This window comes from Argiope bruennichi, chromosome 9, assembly GCF_947563725.1.
Source record: "Argiope bruennichi chromosome 9, qqArgBrue1.1, whole genome shotgun sequence".
NCBI lineage: Eukaryota > Metazoa > Arthropoda > Arachnida > Araneae > Araneidae > Argiope > Argiope bruennichi.
The window spans coordinates 91,378,767-91,401,173 of NC_079159.1; the positions used below are offsets into that span (position 1 = coordinate 91,378,767).

The following is a 22,407-nucleotide window of genomic DNA, read 5'->3' on the forward strand; positions in this document are numbered from 1 at the left end:
AATTTTTGGAAAGCCTTGCATCGGAAATTTTGATACTGTTTTAAATAAAATATGTATATCTTATGATCAAAGACAGTGCACTATGGCGAGAACACAGACTCTGATTGCCAAGAAATGGGATGTTTCTTGACGTCGAAGATATCTTAAAAATTCCAGTCATTAAATCTTCTATTAAGGACATTTAGCCAAAGCAGTATTTAGTTCTCTCCTAATTAAAAAAAATTAATGTGAATTTAATGTATTTAATGCATTTTTAATGTTTCAAAATTTAAGATGCAATGTAAAATGTAATGCTTTTCTTCTGTTTTTTTTATGGACCAATATGCGTTCTATCTAGATGGTCCTATGTTGTTTCCAAGTGTCCAATATTTTCAAGTATCGTTTGCTCCTTTGTGCTAAGGGATGTTGCACTTCTATAGACCCATCAAGGTTCTCGCATGGCCTCTGGCTAAGTCGGGGTATTGCTTGTTTATTTAGTTTATTTATATTAACGTCCCGTTGTAAAGCAACACCAGGGCTAATTTGGGAATGACCTCGTAATTTTGAACCGCGGTCAGATGCCGAGGACGACACCTCATCTGGCACCCTCTTCTCCACACAACACCACACCAGCGGGAGGACGCTTGGCATGACGGATTTAACGTGCAACAGCCCCCTTACACGACGGTTCTTCGGTGGAATCGGGTCCCGGACCTGAAACCCTACGGCGACCTTACCACCAGGCCACCGAGGCCTTGCTTGTTTATCTTAAACTGTTGTTAATTAGCTTGTTGAATAATTACGTCCATTTCTGAACTTGTTAGTATTCAAAAATAAATTCATTCAGTGTTTATTATCCCTTGCTGAACAAATACTAAGAATCTTTAAACGCGTGTACTTATAAAATAAATATTTAATAGAATAAAAACCAAAAACATGAAATAAAACACAGGACTACATTTTTTTTTTGTAAAAGAGCATTTATTATTCAAAAGAATAAAAAATTCTTGCATTAGCAAACACACTTCCAGTGTGAATGAACGAATGAAAAAATAAATAAATAAATAAATAAAGATGAACGATAGTTAAATAAACGCACGATTCTCGACGCTAAATTTCTCCTCAAATGAATGAATAAGCATGGCTAGGCACGGCGACACTCAGAAATCTATTATAACTGGAATAATCTATCGAATAAGGTATAAAGAGCGGACATGTACATAGTTGTTCCTTGGCAAAAGTATAAGTTTTCGTTTGAAAGGCCTCTGGCTTTGTGATCGAATAGTTACATTCTATACACGTGTGTGCGGTTTAAAAAGTGCACGGTATCCAACTGTACAGAGATTGTGCATGAATGTGTATATTATCGTGGAAAGCAGAACCGCAGAGAAACTCAGATATTTGCACTTCAATTTTTGATTATTATTGTCTCACCGAAACTTGAAAATGATTCGTAAATATCAATAAATAAATAAGCATTTTATGAAAGTTTACGAAAAAGCGATTCGTAAAATATCAACCAATAAATAAAAAAGCATTTTAACAAAGTTTACGAAAAAGCGATTCGTAAAATATCAATAAATAAATAACAAAGTATCTTATGAAAGTTTCCGAAAACGCGATTCGTAAAATATCAATAAATAAATAACAAAGTATCTTATGAAAGTTTCCGAAAACGCGATTCGTAAAATATCAATAAATAAATAACAAAGTATCATATCATAGTTTACAAAAAAGTGATTCGTAAAATACTAATAATTAAAAAAACAAATTAATTTATATAAATAAAAAAATTCGAAACAATTTATAAGATAATAATAAATAAATTACATATCTAATAAAAATGTACCAAAAAATGATTCATAATATAGTAATAATAAAAAAAATTTAAACAATTCGTAAGATATTGATAAATGAAAAAATAAAATCATATGAAAGTTAATGAAATTTTTAAATGATTCTTAAAAGACTGATAAATTTTTAAAAAAAATCATGGAAAAAATGTTCATATAAGAATTGAAAAATTATTAGCAGAATATAATATTTCTATAAATGGATATATATTTGTTGAACTAAAAATTTACAAAATGATTTTTCTCTTCCTATAAAATAATAATCAACAAAGGATCGTATATTATTAGTTGCAGATGTCAATGTATCATCTGCATTTAGTGTTGCACTTTTATGCTTTAATATCATAGGAGTACAAACATATTTTTAATAATATATTTAATTCCTTTATTGCTGTATTTGTTTACATTTAACTGCTTTATAACTATTTTGTGCATGTATAATGTTTGAATTCACATATAGATACTAGTTAAAAATTATTGTTTATTGTAAAATTAATAAAATGCAATCGAAAATGCTAGCTGTTAGTTGGAAAAAAAGCTTGAAAAAAAATGCTATTTTATAATAAATTATTGAAACATAAATTGAAAACAGCATTTTTTTTACTAATATGCTTGTTATCTGAATAAATTTATTTATATATTTATAAATATCTTTAAAAATATTTCAGGAACTATACTTTTTTATTTTCGAATTATATCTACAATTATTTTAATGTAAAATGCACTTGACCTTCACTTGCTTAAGAAATTAATTTTCAAAACAAAATTAATTTTAATTCGTATACGTTTTTTTATATATAATTAAGAAATAGTTTTTTTTAAAAAAGAAGATTTAAAGAAAAAAAATATAATTAAAAAAGTGATAATTGATAAGAATGTTTGACTAATAATTATGTAAAGATGGTTTATTAAATATATGTTTTAATTAGTTCTAAGTTAAACATAATGCTTATCTAAATGTGAAGTAAAAGTTTTGAAGGCTGGAGTATTTGAAAATAAATAAAATTCGAACGAGGGGAATGTGGTTTAAAAAATTTTTGTTCTACATTCTTCCATATGTACATATACAATTCCAAGTTCCTCTGCTGAACTAAAAGCTAAAGCTAGTTTACAGACGCTTCGTTAAAAGTTATTCACAGGATGATTGTACGCAGCTGCTTCATTCAGGCTGTATAGTAATGGTACGGCGACGAGTAGTGTGGTACAGGGCAAGAAAAATAGAGCAGTGGTGTGCACACACTATGAGAGAGTGACGGAATGAGCAAAACTTTGAGTTTTTTCTTGAGGTGAGAAGGGACACAAATAAATAAATAAATAAACAAATAAATAAATAAATAGTGAGGAATGAACAAATGATAATAAATAACAAATAGCCATCCCTAAGACACAACTCTTTCAAAGGTTTACAATAAATAGGACGAAGAAATTATAACAAGAGAAAGAACATCTGACTTGTTCAATTTATACAGAATTGATATAAAAATGTGTATTAAAATGAATATATATATTATTCTAAATTAGAATTGTGTAATTCCTTATTAAGTAGCATTGGATAAAAAATGCCTGGTAATTTTTGGCACAGAAGCAATTTGTTCTTCTTTGATCATAAGGGAAAATATAATATATAAAAATGTTCAAAAAAGCTATTGGAAATCAGGATCAATCCGTTATGTGCTGAGATTTGTTTTTCCTATGGTGGAAGTCTGAATAGAAATAGGTTTTACAGATACTCTCTATATGAATATAATCTTGGATTATTCTTTTGTAACTTTTGTTATAATTCTTTGCTGATATAACGTAATTTTTTTTCATTCTGTAAGCTTATAAATGCGTCCATCACTGTCCATGGAATGGTAGATGTATCACTTCTGGATGAGAATTTTTTTTTCACGGTCGAAGTGTAAAATCAAAACTGGACCAGCAGTTTTGAAGGATCTCGTGGTATTCCATTTCTAGTATTTAGACGCTGCAAGACAGAAAGATAATCATTAGACGCTCATCAATCAGATGTCAAACTGAAATCACAATTCAACAAATCAAAGAAAATGTTTTAAAATTTATTTAATAAAAATATTTGTAAACGTAGATGAAATCGAGGCATATTAATAAGATTCATCACGGTTTCAGTAATGCCCTAAAACAATTCTTCAAACTAATTCTACCCAATACAAAAACAAACTAAAGAATTTGAAATTTAATTTATGTATGCATTAAACAGATTCAATCAGATATTAAAATGAAATCATAATTCAACAAATCAAAGAAAATATTCGAGAATTTATTTAATAAAAATATCTTTAAACGTAGATAAAACACATTGAGGCATATTAAAAGAATTCGTCGAATTTTCAATAATGCCTTCATTAATTCTTCAAACTAACCCTACCAAATATAAAAACAAACTAAAGAATTTGAAATTGAATTTACATATGCATTAAGCATAATCAAAAATTTACTTTATATAAGTTTGAAAAGAAAAAAAAATCACCCATTAATTCAGAATTAGAAAAATCACAGAACTATCAATAAATTTTTGTTATGAAAGATGGCATTTTGTAATCCTGTACGTTTCAACAGGGATGAATGTTATTTATTTGGAAATTCTATATCAATGGTCTCTACGCATCAATATAGGTGAATTTCCTAATTCTATGAACTTTTAATATGAACCCTACATGCTATATGAATCTTTAATGACATGTCATTACCATAGTAACACACATATATTATAAAATATTGTATGATATAAAACAATATTCACAATATTGTACAATATTTTTCAATAGTGAATAATATTATATAATATTGCACAATATTGTGCAGCATGCTGTGCTACCAGGGTAACAAATAGTGAGCATAATATGTGTTTTCTGTGAATTATTCCAACGAATAGTGGCATTTTTCAATATTGAATAATATTATATAATATTGTGCAATATTGTGCAACATTCTGTGCTACCAGGGTAACAAATAGTGATCATAATGTGTATTTTCTATGAATTATTCCAATGAATAGTGGCATTTTGTGAAATTTTAAAGGTTCCACCTTGTATCTCAAGAGTATGCCATTTTCTGGGAATTACTAATATAGCATTCTAGTCACCTAACTCTATTTTTAAATTGCACAAATGTCGTGACTCATATATCTCAAGAAATATGGATGCCATTATTTGGGAACTATTGATATAGGCACTTTTTGTAAACTCCGTATTTAAACAAAACGAAACCTGTGACTCACAGATATACAAGGATTGGAACTTATATAGTGGCAACTATCTATTTACATGGAATACAAAAGTCATTCATGTCACAATGTTTGATAGATCTTCAATATAGTCGCCAGCATTGTGTACAACCCGTTTCCAACGATGTGGAAGTCGCAGAACACCTGTAGCAGCGCCTGTTCTGTTGATAGTTCGAATGGACCGGTCTACTACCGCAAGAATCTCTGGAACAGTTTTGAAGCGAATGCCACGAAGTGGTTTCTTCATCTTAGGAATTAAGTCAAAGTCAAAAGGGCTTAGATCTGAGGAGTATGGTGGATGGTAAAGTATTTTCCAGCCCCATCGATCGAGCAAATCAGCCACAGCTTGCGCTGTATGTGGCCGAGCATTGTCATGCAAAATGATAGGGACGTTCTGCAGAAAGTGTCGTCGTTTTTTTTCTCAAAGCTAGTCTGAGATGGTGCTCCAAAAACGAGCAGTAGTACTGCGCATTGACGGTCTGCTGTGGGGGAACGGTATGCGTTCGGATGACACCATCACAGTCGTACACGAGAATCAGCATAACTTTCACATTGCTGGGGTTCTGAAGAAATTTCAAACTTCGAGGTGACCCATAATGACGCCATTCGATTCATTGGCGTTTCAGTTTTGGCTGGTACGATCTGGCCAAGTCTCATCCAGCGTAATGATACGGTGTAAAAAAAAAGAGGTAAGGTAGGTATGTAGCTAACGTGTGGTGTACGTGACATTCTTTGGTTTTGTTGAGTGGCGTTTTTACAGCAGTGTTGCCACTATTAAAATTCCAACCCTCGTGACTCAAGTAATGTGGGTTTTATCATTTTAGAATTATTGATACAGATACCAGGTTTCAAAATGTGTATTTAAACATCACGAAACATCATCGATAATTTTGATTATCAAAGCACGGAAAAGTTAAGAATAATTAAAAAAAAATATTGAATCCAGCAGTACATTTTTTAACTATTATGCAATTCGAATTCGGCGACTCACTGATTTGTATTTGATTCTAATGGTAACGAAATCAGTACTTACGCTTCGACCTAGATGGACATACACAGCCGGGACATCGGTGGGACGGTGCATTTGTCTCTGCGTAGCAGCTTCCAACGCATTTGGGCTTGGGACACTTGTATTTACACTTGCAAACTTCGCAGCCATCATCACCCATCTCCATACTGCACCTCAGCCCTGAGCACACGGGGGCGGGGCAAGTCGGGGATTCGGTAGTTGTCGTTGTAGCTTCGGTGGTTGTCGGTTCTTCAGTGTAAGGCTCCGTCTCTAGTTCCACGGTCACTGTTGTGTGTAACGTGGATTCTGTGGTCTCCTCTTCTGCTACGACTGCTTCTACGACGCCGGAGAATGTGACTGGTACTTGTTGCTCTTGCTGGGCAATCACAGGCACGGTTTTAATACTTTCCTCTGATTTAATCGGCTCAGAAGCGGAGGTTCCTGTTCGAGAAAGAATTTTCATAAATGAAACTTAAATAAATTATTTCATAGCTGATCGAATATGTTTTATTTCTGTAATTTAGAAGCATATCAATGCCACCCAAAATGCTGGGGTATTATAAAATATCTGACATTACGGTTACATCTGGTTAATATACGACATCCGGTTATTCGCAGAAGCATATTATAACTTTCAGGGTTAATATTTATATAAGTGGCGATATATGTACAAATCTTACAAAAATATATTTGGTTCTCCTTCAATACACAATAATTTAAAAAAAAGTCAAAGGATTTATGTCTTTTGATAAAGGCTATCGATAATTTTGATTATCAAAGCACGGAAAAGTTAAGAATAATTAAAAAAAAATATTGAATCCAGCAGTACATTTTTTAACTATTATGCAAGAAGAACGCAGTTAAGAAAACACCTGCTAGAAATTCAGGTTAAGTATACAGCATTAACTCTTATTCTCTAAAAGCAGAATAAAAACCAAGAAAATCCCATTAGATCTTATTATATAAATTTATGTAGTAGATATGTAGTAGTCTTAATTAATAAAACTCAGTAAAAGTTGCAGCGACAAAGTAAAAAAAGCTGTTTATAAGTTTAGCCAAACACTTGCCTTTTTCAAACTGGAATTTAAAATAAAATTGTTTATCCAGGTAGTCAGTTATCCTCAAGTAACTAAATATATACTGTCCAAAATATTTTAAATGATAAAATGGTGCTCAATATAAGCCAAATGGTAATTAATAGCATTTTTCTGGTTATATTAAAATAATAACTTTGGTAAATCTTTTTGTTCATTTACCAATTCACGGACAATGCATGACATTTCAGATTTTGTACTCATTTGAACGAGAAATACTGAAACGCTTTTGACAAATATGAAAAAAGAAAAACAAATCCAATACAGAGAAATTGAATTCTGTCAAAGCAGAAAACTAAATCATTCGAGAAGGCAGAAATGATAAGTTAATTCCTTCGAAGAATTTCAAGGATTGCTTCTGCATATTTTAAATGCTCTTCTACAAGAATAAAACAATTTTGTGTAGGGAAATGGTAACCGAAGCTAATAGAGATAAATTCTTTGTCAATTAGTATTTACTCGGAATCTTTAAACCTTTAATGACTAACAGAACATATAAATCTTATTAAGCTTTTAAAATTAGTTTTATTAATTCTTAGAAGAAGTAGTTTTTTTTTGGGGGGGGGTGACAATTATGTTATAGCTGCAAGCTTAAAAACATTAAAGAAAATGTCGAACAAATGTGTCTTATTCAGAAATTATGCAATATATTTGTGTTGAAAATAAAGAGAAAAAGATTTTAAAATAATTATAGTCAAAAGTTTAAAAGACAGAGAAATCAATCAATCAATCAATCAAATCAGTTTGAAGTATTTCTTTTACTTTATAACAGTCTTGGTTTACCCCACGACGACCCGCCTACCCGAAAGGTTGTAAGACTTTGAAAGTCGCCGGGGAGAGAGCCATTATTTATTTATTGAAATGCTTACAGTCATCGCCAGAATATGGGAGATAAATAAAGGTATACATTATAGCTCATTTGAATAAAATAAGTTAAATTAAATAGTTAGCAAACCAATTCTGGATTCAAGAGACCAAATTGAAAGGTGCACAGAGAAAGCAGTAACATACATGAACACAAAAATAATATCACAATGTCCAAAAGATGGAAGACACAGTATACAGTACAGCAGTATTAAACAATTTACCAATATCTAAAATCATATATCCATCCCATTATATAAATTCAAAAATAAGTGAATGACACAATTACAAGGTGAAAATACAAAGCTGACCAGGAATGGCAAACACATAAAAAAAAGCACGGACAGATAATATAACAGAGTTTCGGTTCTTTGGGCTCACCGTTTATTGGATTGGAGCACAAGCACACAGGACAGCGGCCATGATACTTGTCCGAAATAACTTGGCAGCCCGGGTCGCAGACGGGAGTCTTGCAAACTGGATCACACATACAGATTGGACAGCCAGCAGGGCCCGGAACTTCTCTGCAACCGTACTCGGAACAGAACAAATTCGGGCAATACAGATCATCGTCGTCATCATCATCTAGGAGAGAGGAAGTTTTAGGAATACTGGACATAAAATATTAAGTTTTCAGATGATAATTAAGAATGAAATAAGCTTAAAATAATAGGTGAATGAACAAGTAGGTATAATATAGTATTTAAATGAATGGTTTGTTTTTGCTTTCAAGTTTTCTTATTATAAGTCAATACAGTTTAAATTTTTTAAACGTATTGCTAGTTAATAAAATTTATTCTAAATAAGTACTTAAAAAATATTTTTCTTCAAAGTGTTGGCTGGTTTAAAAACAATAATGAAAACATATACCTTTTAAATTTCTATCATTTTAAGATAAAAGTATTCATTAATATATTCTAACGAAACTTATTCTAGCTTGGCGCGGACTGAATGGCTGAGTGATACAACGCTATGAACTAAAAGCGACTGTTCGTATCCGAGTGCAGGCAAGTTGCCTAAAAGTTGTTTTGTTATGGATTTACTTTCTGTTATTTCTCGTTTGTTCTAGCATGTTCTTATAATTTCTAAATCTGGAAGATTCGAGTCATTTCGTCTTGTGTATAAAAACAGATGTAAGGTTTAGTTTCTTGAATAAAGTCTCGAGTTGTGATTAGCGAGTGTTATCTTTGACTTTATGGTTAATTTAGGGTCAAGTTGAGTTTAGCGAGTGTTATCTTTGACTTTATGGTTGACTTAGAGTCCAGTTGACATTAGCGAGTGTTATCTTTGACTTAACACAGGGTTTGACTTTATGGTTAACTTAGGGCCGAGTTGAGATTAGCGTGTGTTATCTTTGACTTTATGGTTGACTTAAGGTCGAGTTGAGATTAGCGTGTGTTATCTTTGACTATATGGTTGACTTAAGGTCGAGTTGAGATTAGCGTGTGTTATCTTTGACTATATGGTTGACTTAGGGCCGAGTTGAGATTAGCGAGTGTTATCTTTGATTTAACACAGGGTTTGACTTTATGGTTAACTTAGGGCCGAGTTGAGATTAGCGTGTGTTATCTTTGACTTTATGGTTGACTTAGAGTCGAGTTGAGATTAGCGAGTGTTATCTTTGATTTAACACAGGGTTTGACTTTATGGTTAACTCAGGGCCGAGTTGAGATTAGCGAGTGTTATCTTTGACTTAACACAGGGTTTGACTTTATGGTTAACTTAGGGCCGAGTTGAGATTAGCGTGTGTTATCTTTGACTTTATGGTTAACTTAGGGCCGAGTTGAGATTAGCGTGTGTTATCTTTGACTTTATGGTTGACTTAGGGCCGAGTTGAGATTAGCGTGTGTAATCTTTGACTTTATGGTTAACTCAGGGCCGAGTTGAGATTAGCGAGTGTTATCTTTGATTTAACACAGGGTTTGACTTTATGGTTAACTTAGGGTCGAGTTGAGATTAGCGAGTGTTATCTCTGACTTTATGGTTAACTTAGGGTCGAGTTGAGTCTCATCTACTAAGTAACTAATCTCATCTACGCGACAATATAAATACCAAAATGGTAAAACAAAAATAGATATTTATCAGTAGCTGAAAATGATGAAAAAATTCCTTGCTTAAATAGTCAGGGTAAACCTAATTTCGTCCATCATTACGAAACACGCGAAATCTCTAAGATCGACGTGAATACAATCACAAAAAATGAATTTTTGCACAGTAATAAACAAGTACGTTTAATAATTATATATTTAAAACCCACAAACGCTATGAGCAATGGTAGCTACAGTTGATTGTACTTTAAATTAGAAATCTAAGATTCGGCTTCATTATTGAATTGAATTTGATATGTCCTTTAACTTGCGTAAATAATCCTAGTCATTCAATAATTATAATATATATATATTATTTTCTTTAAGAGTTCTATGATGATCCGTTCTAAACTTATTATTGAGCTTAGAAAAAAATATTAAAGACTAGAGAGAATTCATTCACTAAATTAATAATGTTTGATAACAGAATACTTAAAAGGATTACCATCATCAGCATAGTTAGAACAGACGCATGTAGGACAATTTCCTGCTGCCACGTCATTCTGCACTGTGCATCCAGGATCGCATTTGAGCGGAGGACATTCGGCATGGCACACGCACTGTGGGCAACCATCGGGTCCTCTGGTTTCTTTGCAGTTTTTGCCGCAGGTCACCGGAGAGCAGGGTCGGGGTCCTTAACGGAAAGAAATCGTAATTTTATGTTACGCATTGTTTTATTATAGAGAGAAGAATAATTATTTATTAATTTAATATGTATGTATATTTCTTTCAATTAGTACGCATCTCATTTTATTCTAATTAAACATTCATTTTACATTCATTTGATTTTCAAAAATTCTTTATTGATAATTAAAGACTTTTATTGACATTTAAATCATTATTAATTCAGTTTGAAATTTCAGGAAGTTGAGATCTAAAAATATTCATCTAATGGAAACTTTAACTGAAAAATAGCGGAAAGACAATTTACTCATTTTCATGTCAGTATAGAATAAGACCTAGATCCTTTTTGATAACGTCTTAGCTATCTCTTATTGACTTTTCCCTTATAAATGATAATTTCACATGAGACGTGAAGTTACATAATAGGGCAGGGCATAAAGATGGTTTACACGATTATAAGATGATAGACTAATTAGCATCTTGGATAGATAAGATGATAGACTAAGTAGCATCTTGGATTAGATAGAAATGCAAACGATCTGGTTGTACACCACTTATCCCAGCCTGTAAGCTCTAGAAAAAATTCTATCTATATAATATCTGTACAAGCTTGTATGCAGCACAAAAATTTACTGATATAAAAGCTGCACCTCCTACAAAAATTATGAAACTTTTTTATCAGTTTTTTTATGAATTTTTTTATTTCCAGGATTTTTTAAGAATTAACCAGTATAATGTGAAATAAACTTATTCTAATTCGATAGTTATTTACATTTGATATTAATAATTTTATTATTAAATCTTACTGAAAACTGATACATATTTTTCTAAGAAACAAAATATTACATATAGTTTTAAGTAAATGTATAAATATTTGAAAGAATTTAATATGCTCTTAGAATGAGAAGTACATTAGAAAGTATTTACAATATCATTTTGATTCTGTAAACGCATTTGTGCTGTAAAATTAACTTCAGACTTATAAATAAGTAATTCTAAAAAAAGGTGCAAATTCCCTTATCTTTTCCCACAAATTTAGTTTCAGTTCTTGCCTCTGATATGACAAAATCCTAGAATAGTATTTAAATAAGTAAGCTAAATGTTAAAAATGTGTGCTTGTTTTTGCTGTTATCTAAAATAATTCTAGAGATATTAATTATTTTAACTTCATGCACACTAAAGACAGTTAAACAAACTGGGTATAAAAATATGAGTTATATCCTATAGAAAAAAAGCGAGATGAAGATGTCTAATCTTTATGTGAGTGGATACTCATTTCAAGTCAGTTATTTTTTCAATAATTGGGGGGGGGGGAGTATTGTTGTTTTGTATCTAAAAAAGTTTTTTTCACACTACTCAATAAATATTTCATTATAATTTTTTTTACGAAAACCACTAGGTCATATTTTCTGGCAGCAAATATTAAAAGAAATGTATGATGACATACTAGGAACCACAGCTTGAACAACGGTCACTTTACAGACGCATCCAGGACACTGACCAGGAGGGACGTCTCTCAGGATTTCACATCCTGGATCGCACTGGGGCTCGACGCATTTGGGATCACAGATACAGGTCATGCAGCCATCGTTATCTCTGACATTGCGACAATTTTTACCACTGCAGTCCACAGGAGGACAATGACGAACCGGAGCTGAAAGGGTAAAATTACACATTTAATACTTTTCATTAAAGGCCGCATTATATTTTCTGTAGTCGTTATAAGTATAACATTCAATAAAATTTGGATCTGTGTGAACTTACTTATACCATGAAATTAATAAAACAAATCAACAACACCAAAATTTAAACAACTTTTAACATCAAAAATAGCTGTTTTCACCAAAAAGAAATGTTCTAATATAAATATAAAACAAGCATTATAAAAAATCAATATTAATAGAAAGAAATAACTTTAGCCTACAGTGTAAGATTCTGCGACCTTTAGAAATATATGATTATTTCTGAATGACTAAAGTGTTATAAAGATATTATGAAGTATTTATAAAATTGCTACAGGTACCTTATAAGTGGGGTGAATGTTATGATTAATTAATTACAAATCACATACATTGCAAAAAACTTAAATGAATGCTTTTATCATTATTATGTAAGAATTTGTAGTCTTACATGAAAGTATAAATAGCACTTAGGGATGGTTTACAACATTTACATAGTTATATCATGTTCTAATACATGTTTGTCTAATAGAAACATTTTTTCCTTTATATCCCCAAAATCTTAATAATACAAGTGTAACATTCATCTCATAATATAATGCCTTTGAATACAATTTCATGAAATAGCAAGTTTACAATATTATGGAAGAACACGATAACTTTTAAAATCAAAGAATGAAATATATTTACTTGCTAATGCCACCGGTGGTGCAACTGTGCAATCACAAATTGGACAACGACCCTCGGAGAGTGTCTTGGTTTTCACGCAGTGTTGTGGGCAAGGCGCGCATGGTGAATCGCATACACATTTCTGGCATCCATCAGATCCTCGAATGAGTGAACAGTTGTATCCGTTGCAGTGGGGAGTTGGGCATTGATAGGACGGAATAGGACTTAAGGGTGTCTTGGTGGGATACTTGGACACCGAGTAAGCTTCTGCAGTCGGAGAAACTGTGGAGAAAGAAGTAAATTTATCAGATGTAAATGGTCTCGGGGTAGTCGAAGTTCTCTGGAAAAAGTACTTTTGGGATGTGGACTTAAATTCGTCAATTATCTGCTGTTGATCGATAGGCTTTCTTATAGAATCAGGTTGGTGATTGTCGAAATTTTCGATGATTTCATGCTGTAATGGTTGCTGAGCGGGAGTTGGTCGTGAAAAATGAGTGACAGGACGTTTAGTTGATGAAGCAATTGGTTGTCTGTACGGATCAAGCGACTGTTCTGTAACAACAATTGTTGTGGATTCGGGTTCTTCAAAGTCATCATATTCGAAGACTTCCGATTCCTGTGGGACATCATCTTCCACAAATTCTTGATCAAACCAATCTTGTTGCTGAATTTCAGGCTTGTTGTTTATAGGTCTTGAGGGTGCAGGGAACAAATCATGTTCACTAGGAGCAGGTGTGGTAGTCGTAGTTGTAGAGCTAATAATGGGGAAATGTGGTCTAACAACAGCACCTGGACGAGTTTTCAAGCCATGGGTACTTATATGAACCTGTTGGACTGGAGGTTCCTGTGGGATACTTTGTGAGTGTAATTCAGAAGTGCCATTATTCTTGAGGTTTTCTAGGACTTGCTGTATAGGAGCGGCTTCATTTGGTCCAAGAATTGATAGGTTATCTTCATTTTGATTTTGTTGATTCGACTGTGTTTCTGCAGTTATTATCTGAGCTATGGGCTTCAAAGCAGAGTATTTGTCTTCTATATTATGTTGTTGAACTGAAGAATCTGCAACTTGAATATTATCTTGTGCTTGTTGATTTTCCGATTCGTTACTGGAATACTCAATTTGATCAGCATTTTCATCTGAAAATTGAGTTTCCAAATCTCCTTGATCTATAAATTCTTGTTGCGATGGATCATTGTTATCTGAAATCAGGAATTGTTGATGCAATGTTTCGTTTGGATCCGAAAATTGTTCTACATTTACATGCCCTTGTTCTTGAGAAGTGGATGCCTGTTGTGATTGTATCAGAGGTCTGTTAGCATGAATACTGATATTCTGTATTTGATCAATTTTATCTTGAACAGGTATAACTGGACTTATAGGTGCTTCATGAGATACAAAATATTGCTGATTATTTTGATGCATTGCGTTCTGATTTACATTCACAGCATGTTGTTGGACATTTTGCTGTTGTTGATTTGACTGGCCATATGTTGAGGAATGCTGAACAGAAAATTGTTGTTGAACTTGTGTAAGCGTTGGAGGCTTTTCATTTGCATTTAAGTATTGTTGTTGCGCATGTTGTTGCTGGTGTTGGAATTGAGAGGGCAACAATGGTTTGTCATTTGCATTAAAATGTTGCGATTGTACGTTTTGTTCATCATGTTGAGTAGGCTGCTGTTGTTGATACTGAACGTGCTGTGACAGAGTTGGCGGATGCACGTTAGAAACAAATTGCTGCTGATGCATGATTTGAGGCTGTTGGTATTGAGATTGATGTACTTGATATGCAGGCACTTCATGTCCATTGAAAGTCTGATGTTGACCCTGAACGACAGGGGAAGAAATTATAGGCTGTTCATTAGTAGCAACATGCTGTTGCTGCACAGAAGACAGTGGCAATTCAGGTGTGCTAACAAATTGCTGCTGAATGTTGACTGCTGGTATCGGCTTTTCGTTTGCATTGAAATATTGCTGCTGAATATTTTGCTGCTGTTGTAAATTCACAGGCGGCTGATTTAAGTGCGGAATATTATGCTGTTGTGGTATATACTGTTGTTGTTGTAGGCCGGTCTGTTGATGAATATGTGTCTGATATTGTTGATGAATTGGATATGATCCTGGTAATGGTTGCTCGTTAGAAATGAATTGGTGTTGCTGATATGTTTGATGCTGAATATATTGTTGCTGCCCTTGTTGAGATTCGTGTATAGGATTTTGATTAGAAATTACTTGTTGATGCCCTTGCTGAGTTTCAGGTAACGGTCTTTCTCCTAAAATGTAATGTTGTTGTTGATTTTGATATAAATCTGTTAAAGGTCTCTCGTTAGAAGTAAAGTATTGCTGATGAATTTGCTGATGTGGCTGTAAATACTGTTGTTGATGCACTGCTCCCAATGGTGCTAAATTTGGACCAAACTGCTGTTGTTGACCTGTTTGTTGTGGTACTAAATATTGTTGGTTAATAGTTTGCTGGTGTTGAATTGTTTGTTGTTGCTGAACATGTTGCTGTAAATATTGCTGTTGGCTTTGATAAGGATCAACTATAGGTTTTTCGTTAGAAGTAAAGTTGTTCTGGTTTTGGTTCTGTTGAAGGATGGGTTTTATTTCAGCAGAAGCAACTTGTTGCTGATTTTGATCCAATTTATTGTCCTGTAAGTTGAGAGATATTTGTTGATTAGCTTGCTGTTGAGCATAGTTCCATCCGGCATTCACGTTTATTGGTGGTTGTTGAACATGTTGAGAGGTAGTAATATGATCATAAGCATTGATTGAATGATCTGTTAAATTGGTTTCATTCTGCACCTTAAGTTGAATTTCAGTTTTATCATCAGCGTTTACGAATTGTTGAGTAGCTGAAATAGGTTGATTAGCCAAATAATTCTGTTGCTGATTAAAAGGGAAATGTTGTGTGATGTTGTTTTGTTGTATAATGGGTTTATAATGCGAGTTAATGAAATGCTGAGTTGAGTGAACTACATTTTGTTCGTGCAAAGTTTGTTGTTGTGAGGCGGGTCTATACTGGAAATAAGTATTCTGTTGCTGAATAGATGATTCTTGCACTACTGGAACTTCTGAAATTCCAGGCTGATTGTTCAAACCTTGTTCGGTTACCTCATAATGATTCTGTGCTTGTTGTTGATTTATGTGAGTAGCAACAGGCATTATCGGTCTTGGAAAATTAGTATCTGTTTGAGTTGATAATGGCTCTTGATTATTTATTAACTGAGCTTGAGCTAACTGATGATTTACAACGTCTTGACCAAACACATTCTGAGGCCTATGTGCATGTTGTGTATGAACAACAAAAGAGCTAGGATCACTTATTTGACTAGTACTAGATTGTTGAGATGACAGAATATTTGGGATGGCAACATTTATTGATTCCTGATATGACGTCTGTGGCTGATTTGGAATATAATTTGTTTGTTGCTGCTGTTCACTTTGCTGTGGCCTGAAATTAGCTTCAAATGCATTAGACTGTGCTTGTTGATTCTGCTGTTGTACGATTTGCTCATTTATAGCTGCAGGTATTAGTCCAAAGGAAATGTGTTGGTTTACAGACTGCTGTTGGTTGAAAGGTACTCCTTGTAAATTGTATTGAGTTTGATCATGAGTTTGTTGCTGCTGATAAGGTAAAGCTGTATTTTGAGAATTAGTTTGCTCTATTGCTATCGTTCCTTGCTGGCCGAATGGCATTTGTCCAGCTGTAGGCAACACATTTTGGTGTACTTGTTGCTGTTGCCCTGAGAATGGTACATTGTGATTACTAATGTAATTCTGGTGAACAAGTGTTTGTTGTGAGTTATCTTTTCCCTCTGTAGATTGAAAATGAACATTGCTGTTTATCGAAGGTGGTGCATTTTCTTGGCCTATATTATATTGATTTGTGGGTTTATCATTTCCATTTACTTCTGTTTGTTCCTGTGAAGCTGTATTAACTGTCTGTTGAAAACTTTGTTGAGCCTGTTGTTGAGATGGAAACGGAGCAGTATTTGTATTTGATACTTGTGGTATTGATTGCTCAGATTGTTGCTTTTCTCCATCAATATCATCCAGCGGTTTCGAAGAATTCTTTGGAATTAATGCATATTTTTGTAAAGCAGCTTGTATTTGATCATACTGTTCTTGCAACTGCTGATACTGCAGAACTATACTTTCTAAATGTTGCAGTTGCTGCTGTTGCTTAAACCTTTCTTGCAAGTCTTGGTACTGTTGAGCTATATTTTCTAAATGTTGCAACTGTTGGTGTGGTGAAAAAGCATTAAACGCAAAGATTTGCTGCTGTTGATTAGATGTGCCATTCTGCAAATTTGAAGCAGATGGTTCAGTTGTGCTATTGTCAGCAGTAGTAATTTGAGGCTGTTGTGGTGCATGGTGATTGAACTGGATCGATACATCGGGCTGAGAAGTAGACGAATGAATTTCTTGGTTTTCAAATTTTTCAGCTGAAATGCTTCCATTCTTTTCTTTGGAATCTAAAGAATCTAAGAGAAGAGGAAAGGCAGGCATAGGTGGTAATTCCGTTGAAGTTTCATCTTTGTTTTGATCTAAATACTGAACACTTGGACGATGATTTGAACTAACAACGGTTGACTGGCTGACCTCGGCCGACGAATTGGTTTCATGCTGCTCTTGGACGGGAATACTCTCCTGTTCTGAACTAATTAACTGTTGTTTTTGTTTATCCTGTTGTAGCGTTTGAGAGAAAGATAAAAGAGTTTGTTCGCCTGTTGAGGAAAGATATTGCTGGCTTTCTGCCTTTTCGTCTTTTGGTGATTCAGAAGACGACTGAACATTTGAAAAAATATTCTGTTGTTGAGCTTCCTGGACTTCTAGCTTACTGACTTCTTCAACATTAGAAGAAGAACTTGTATCACTTAAATTTGATTCTTCCTTATTTTCCTCATTTTTAATAGGTTTAATATCAGAAGATAAGAGTCCTTGTTGTTGCTGCTGCTGCATTTGTAATAACTGTTGTTGATAAAAAGGATTATTTGGACCGAAGAGATGCTGCAAGAAACCCAATGTTTGTGTACCCGCGTTCAGTTGTTGCTGAAGAGATGGTGGAATAGGAATATTTGTCAAAAGTAGGTGTTGCTTATTCGGTTGAGTTTGGCCAAATGTCTCTGATTGGAAAGGATTGACATTTGTTATAAACGATGGATGCTGTATGGATGGATAATAAGGACCTTGAGGTTGACTACTGAAAATGGGAGCTTGCCCTCCAGTGTAAATTGACTGCAAATGATTCTGATAAGGATATTGTGGTTGCATTCCTATACCTGGAAGATTTGATTGGGAAGTTTGATATTGAAATTGAGGGTACACATGAAATTGTGACTGCATTCCTTGGTGTAATATGGTTGGTACCACTTGTTGATTTTGTATAGATTGTTGTTGATGTGGCAGAATTGGCGGGTTTACAAAATATTGTTGTTGTGCTCCATCATTTTGATAAACTACTTCGTTTTGAGGACTTTGTGAGGGTTTTTCTTCCTCGGTAACATTTTTGGTGATATCATCTGCTGTAAGTTTCTGGTCTTGTTCAGAATATTTTTCAGCACTTTCTTTCTGTGGAACAGGATCTTTCTTTGGAATTTCTGGGGATTCTTCAATAGATTCTAGTTTGTCGACATGTTGCGTGTTGTTAATCTTTTCCTTATTTCCATTTTCATGTTCACTTATCGTTGCAGCGACAGAACTGTGTTGAGGTGAATGCTTCACATCATTTGGTTTCTGACTCTCTTGAACCTTTGTGGGGGCATTTAAACTCGATTGTAAATTATGAAATGCTTCCTCTAAATTAGTGGGCCTCTGATTCTGATGACTAGCCAAAACATGATGCAAATTGGACATCAATTGTTGCAAGTTTTCTAAAATAGGTTTCATATCATCAGGATCGGTTTCATCTAAATAAGGATCAAATACTTGTGGCTTAGAAACAGGCTTCGATCCGTAAGAAGAACTAGATGATGATGACTGTGAGCTAGAAGGCCTTTTGTATTCATTATGAGTGTTCGAAAGAGGTCTAGTTTGTACAGTAGAAGTAGCATGAGGCCTTGGTTTAACTTTATTATTCACATTTTGTGGTTTTAAGCGATTAGCAGTATTTTTGTTAGGAGTATTTGAAACTGGCCTAGATAGGACAGGTCTTCTTTGGGGCCTTCGAGTGGATGGAACTTGCGGTGGATTTGTTGCTGTTGGAATAACGATATCTTTCTCTTCTTCAGGGAGGCTAAATTTAATCGGTTCTTCCGTAGAAGTTATCAACTCCTGTGGAACTCCTGCCTCTTCTTCTTCATCATCAGATACGTTTGGTTTCAGCATGCAAGGTTTTACGGGTGTAGGTTCTGCTTCATCAGCCGCATAATTTAATGCAAAATTTGGTACTTCTTGCTCTGTAGCTGAATCTCCAGCGCTTGATGATGTGGTAGATTCTTCGGCTACCTTAGCCTCCGTTGTAAAATGATTTTCTTGAATCGCTGCATTAGATTCTTCTGAAGCCGTTGCAGTAGATATATTCAAAAGATCAGCTTCGTCTATGGTAGTTGGTAGATTTACAGTCACCGTCGTTAATTCTGCAGATTTAACTTGTTCTTCTATTTCTGCCAGACTGTTATAAAAATCATCTGCGATGTCTTCATCTAATAATTTGTTTCTGTCGCCTGATTCAGGTCTTGCATGTGAACTTGGGGATGGTTCGTCAGCGATCATGCCTGGATTTCTTTCTTGTATATCATCCGTTGCTTCTGTAGTTTCCAAATTTATATCACTCTTCTCTGTTCCCTCAGTTGTTGATGATTCTTCAAGGTTTTCGTTTTCGCTTCCATGGTCTATTATTGGCCCAGTTGCGTTGTCGGCAGGAGATGTTCCTGAAAGATTCAAGAAACAGGAACATTTTCAAGGAGCAAGCATAATTAATTCATTTTTTGATCAGAAATGAAAAACTGATATAACATGGCCGAAATCAAGGCCAGCGTATATTCAGAGTTATTGGTTAGTAAGGTTAATAAAAAAAATCAAAAATACATGCAGCAGTTTTGCAAGAATAGGAAATTGCCCAGCAGAAAACTCTGCAAACATGGACACTTTAATAAAAACTTCAGGCAGGGTACAGTACTAAAAAAAAATGCAATGCAATGCAGTAAAGCAAAACAACAGAAATAGGTGTCTTGGGAATTAAAGACACCAGGCATTTTATATTGTGAAATTTAAATCGGGAAAAAACAATTTCCAAAGTGCTGATTGGAGGCACCTGTTTTTTTTTTTTCATTCATCGTAGAAGCTGTTTTAGACAGTTATAAAAACAGAAGAAAATAAAAGTAAAAAGCATTGCTAATCAAAATTTTTGATGATGGATCTTATCAAAATTTGATAAATGGGAGTCTGAAAGAAGCCATGCAATTTGCCGTTAGGGTGAGGAAGGTTAAGGGAATGTCTAGACTTAAGAATATTAGCTTGCTCCTTTCAAACGTTATCACTGTTTTTTGAAAGAACGTTGAAGGACATCACACCCTGCCATTCTACGAACAAAGTTTCTGCCGAGCTTCCATCTTGTATCAGTGACGTGGTAAAACTCTTCCTTCTGAAAAATCTTCAACAGAATCACAAATGGATCTTTATTTTTCGATTTTCTTAAACAGTCTTCTATATCTTTTATATCAGTAGAAAGCAGGAAACATGTAAAGACGGTAATACTGCTAACTAATTGATTCGAAAATCGCAGTTTTCTTTTATAAGTTAGGATATTCTGCTCAAGTAGCAGCTTATTTCCAATTTAATATGAAATCTCATCTATTTAAAGAATTGTTTCATTTTGTGTAAGTTTGTTAGTAGTGAGTTAATAAATATACAGTATGGACATATATGAGAATACTAAAATACATAAAAACAACATCAACAACATTACAGCATAAAAATATGTTTTAAACATAGTTATATTCACAGATTTCAAATGATTGGGAAATGAATTGACAAAAAATGGAGCAATTGAAAACATTTTTTAAGGTAGAAGAATTCATATTCTTCAATTAATTTACAATAATCCCAAAAGTACTTAATTTTTAAAAAAATTGCAAAAATACAAATGATTCTCTAAAGAAGTTTTAGGAAATATCTGTTGTTTCTAGAAACTTTTGATGAAATTAAATAACACACAAAATATTTTTTTTAAAAAATGAATTCATTTACTGTAAATTCCACAGTCATAATAAATGCTACTGTTCATGTTTTTTAATAACTAAATGCAAGATATATTGTGCCATGCCCTTTCCACTCCTACAAAATGCGCAGTGGATTCCAGTATATGGAACATTGGATGAGTATCACATGACCATGATTGAATCAAAATTTATGAACAAATTTTAAGATTTTTATGAAACATAAAGCAGAGATTTCTAAAATATTAAAAAACAAGAACAAGATGTTGCATTCATTTTTTGCAAAAGAATTTTAATATTAAATCTTCACAGGAATGTAAAATATAATTCTTTTTTCAAGGCATGATCTTAGAATCAAAACAAATAAAAATATATAATATTAGTATTAAAAATATGAACATAACAAAAAAAACTGCATTTGATATATTAATATGGAAAAATAATTACCAGGAATAATGGGTTGTTCAACGGTATGTCTGTCAGGACAAGTGCAGGTAGGACATTTTCCTGGTGGAGGATCCTTCTCTACGTAGCATCCATCGTAACACTTAGGTGGAATGCAAATAGAATCACACTTGCATTGTGGGCAGCCATCATCCCCAATTACATTATAGCATCTGCGTCCCATGCATCGAGTCCTTGGGCACACCCGTCCTTCAGCTGAAAATACAAATTGGAAATATATTTATTAAATCAAAAGGAAAGTGTGCCACAATGTCAATATTATCCAATTAACTAAAGTAGTTCCATACAATCACAGACTTAAGAATAGATTTCATATTTGTATTTTCTAAAACTTTGTCCCAAAGGTGAATTTGCTTTGAAGCCTGAAGTTGTCATAGCTCCCCTTATAGAAGCGTCGCTGTTGCTTGAGATGATTCGAAATAGTTTGACTCTTTTCGTGAAATATAGGTGATTTTTCTGAGAAAAAAGTCAATGGAGGGCAAGCCTCAGTACGGCTAATCAGAATTTCGTAAAGCTACGCGCGCACATTGGGAATGGAGCGACTGGTCCACAAATATGAATTATGATTGACTCCAGTTTTATTGGATGACAAGCCTCAGTACGGCTACTGAGAGACTAGCCAAGCCACCACACAGGAAATGACGTAACTAATCAGAAATCGAGGGACCTAAATCAGCAAT

General features: G+C 33.7%; 1 protein-coding gene across 1 annotated transcript in view; it reads right to left on the bottom strand.

Annotated features, from left to right (window-relative positions):
- Window positions 1-1,855: 1,855 nt before the first annotated feature.
- LOC129985014 (uncharacterized) overlaps window positions 1,856-22,407 on the bottom strand; it is a 144,214-nt gene continuing 123,662 nt past the window's right edge. Inside the window, exons 21-27 of the mRNA XM_056094944.1 lie at window positions 21,710-21,922; window positions 13,124-19,975; window positions 12,202-12,408; window positions 10,576-10,764; window positions 8,425-8,628; window positions 6,110-6,526; window positions 1,856-3,798 (exon numbers count right to left, since the gene is read on the bottom strand). Of these exons, the coding sequence (XP_055950919.1) occupies window positions 3,785-3,798; window positions 6,110-6,526; window positions 8,425-8,628; window positions 10,576-10,764; window positions 12,202-12,408; window positions 13,124-19,975; window positions 21,710-21,922 (8,096 nt within the window). The 3' untranslated portion in view covers window positions 1,856-3,784. The remainder of the gene's footprint in view (window positions 3,799-6,109; window positions 6,527-8,424; window positions 8,629-10,575; window positions 10,765-12,201; window positions 12,409-13,123; window positions 19,976-21,709; window positions 21,923-22,407) is intronic.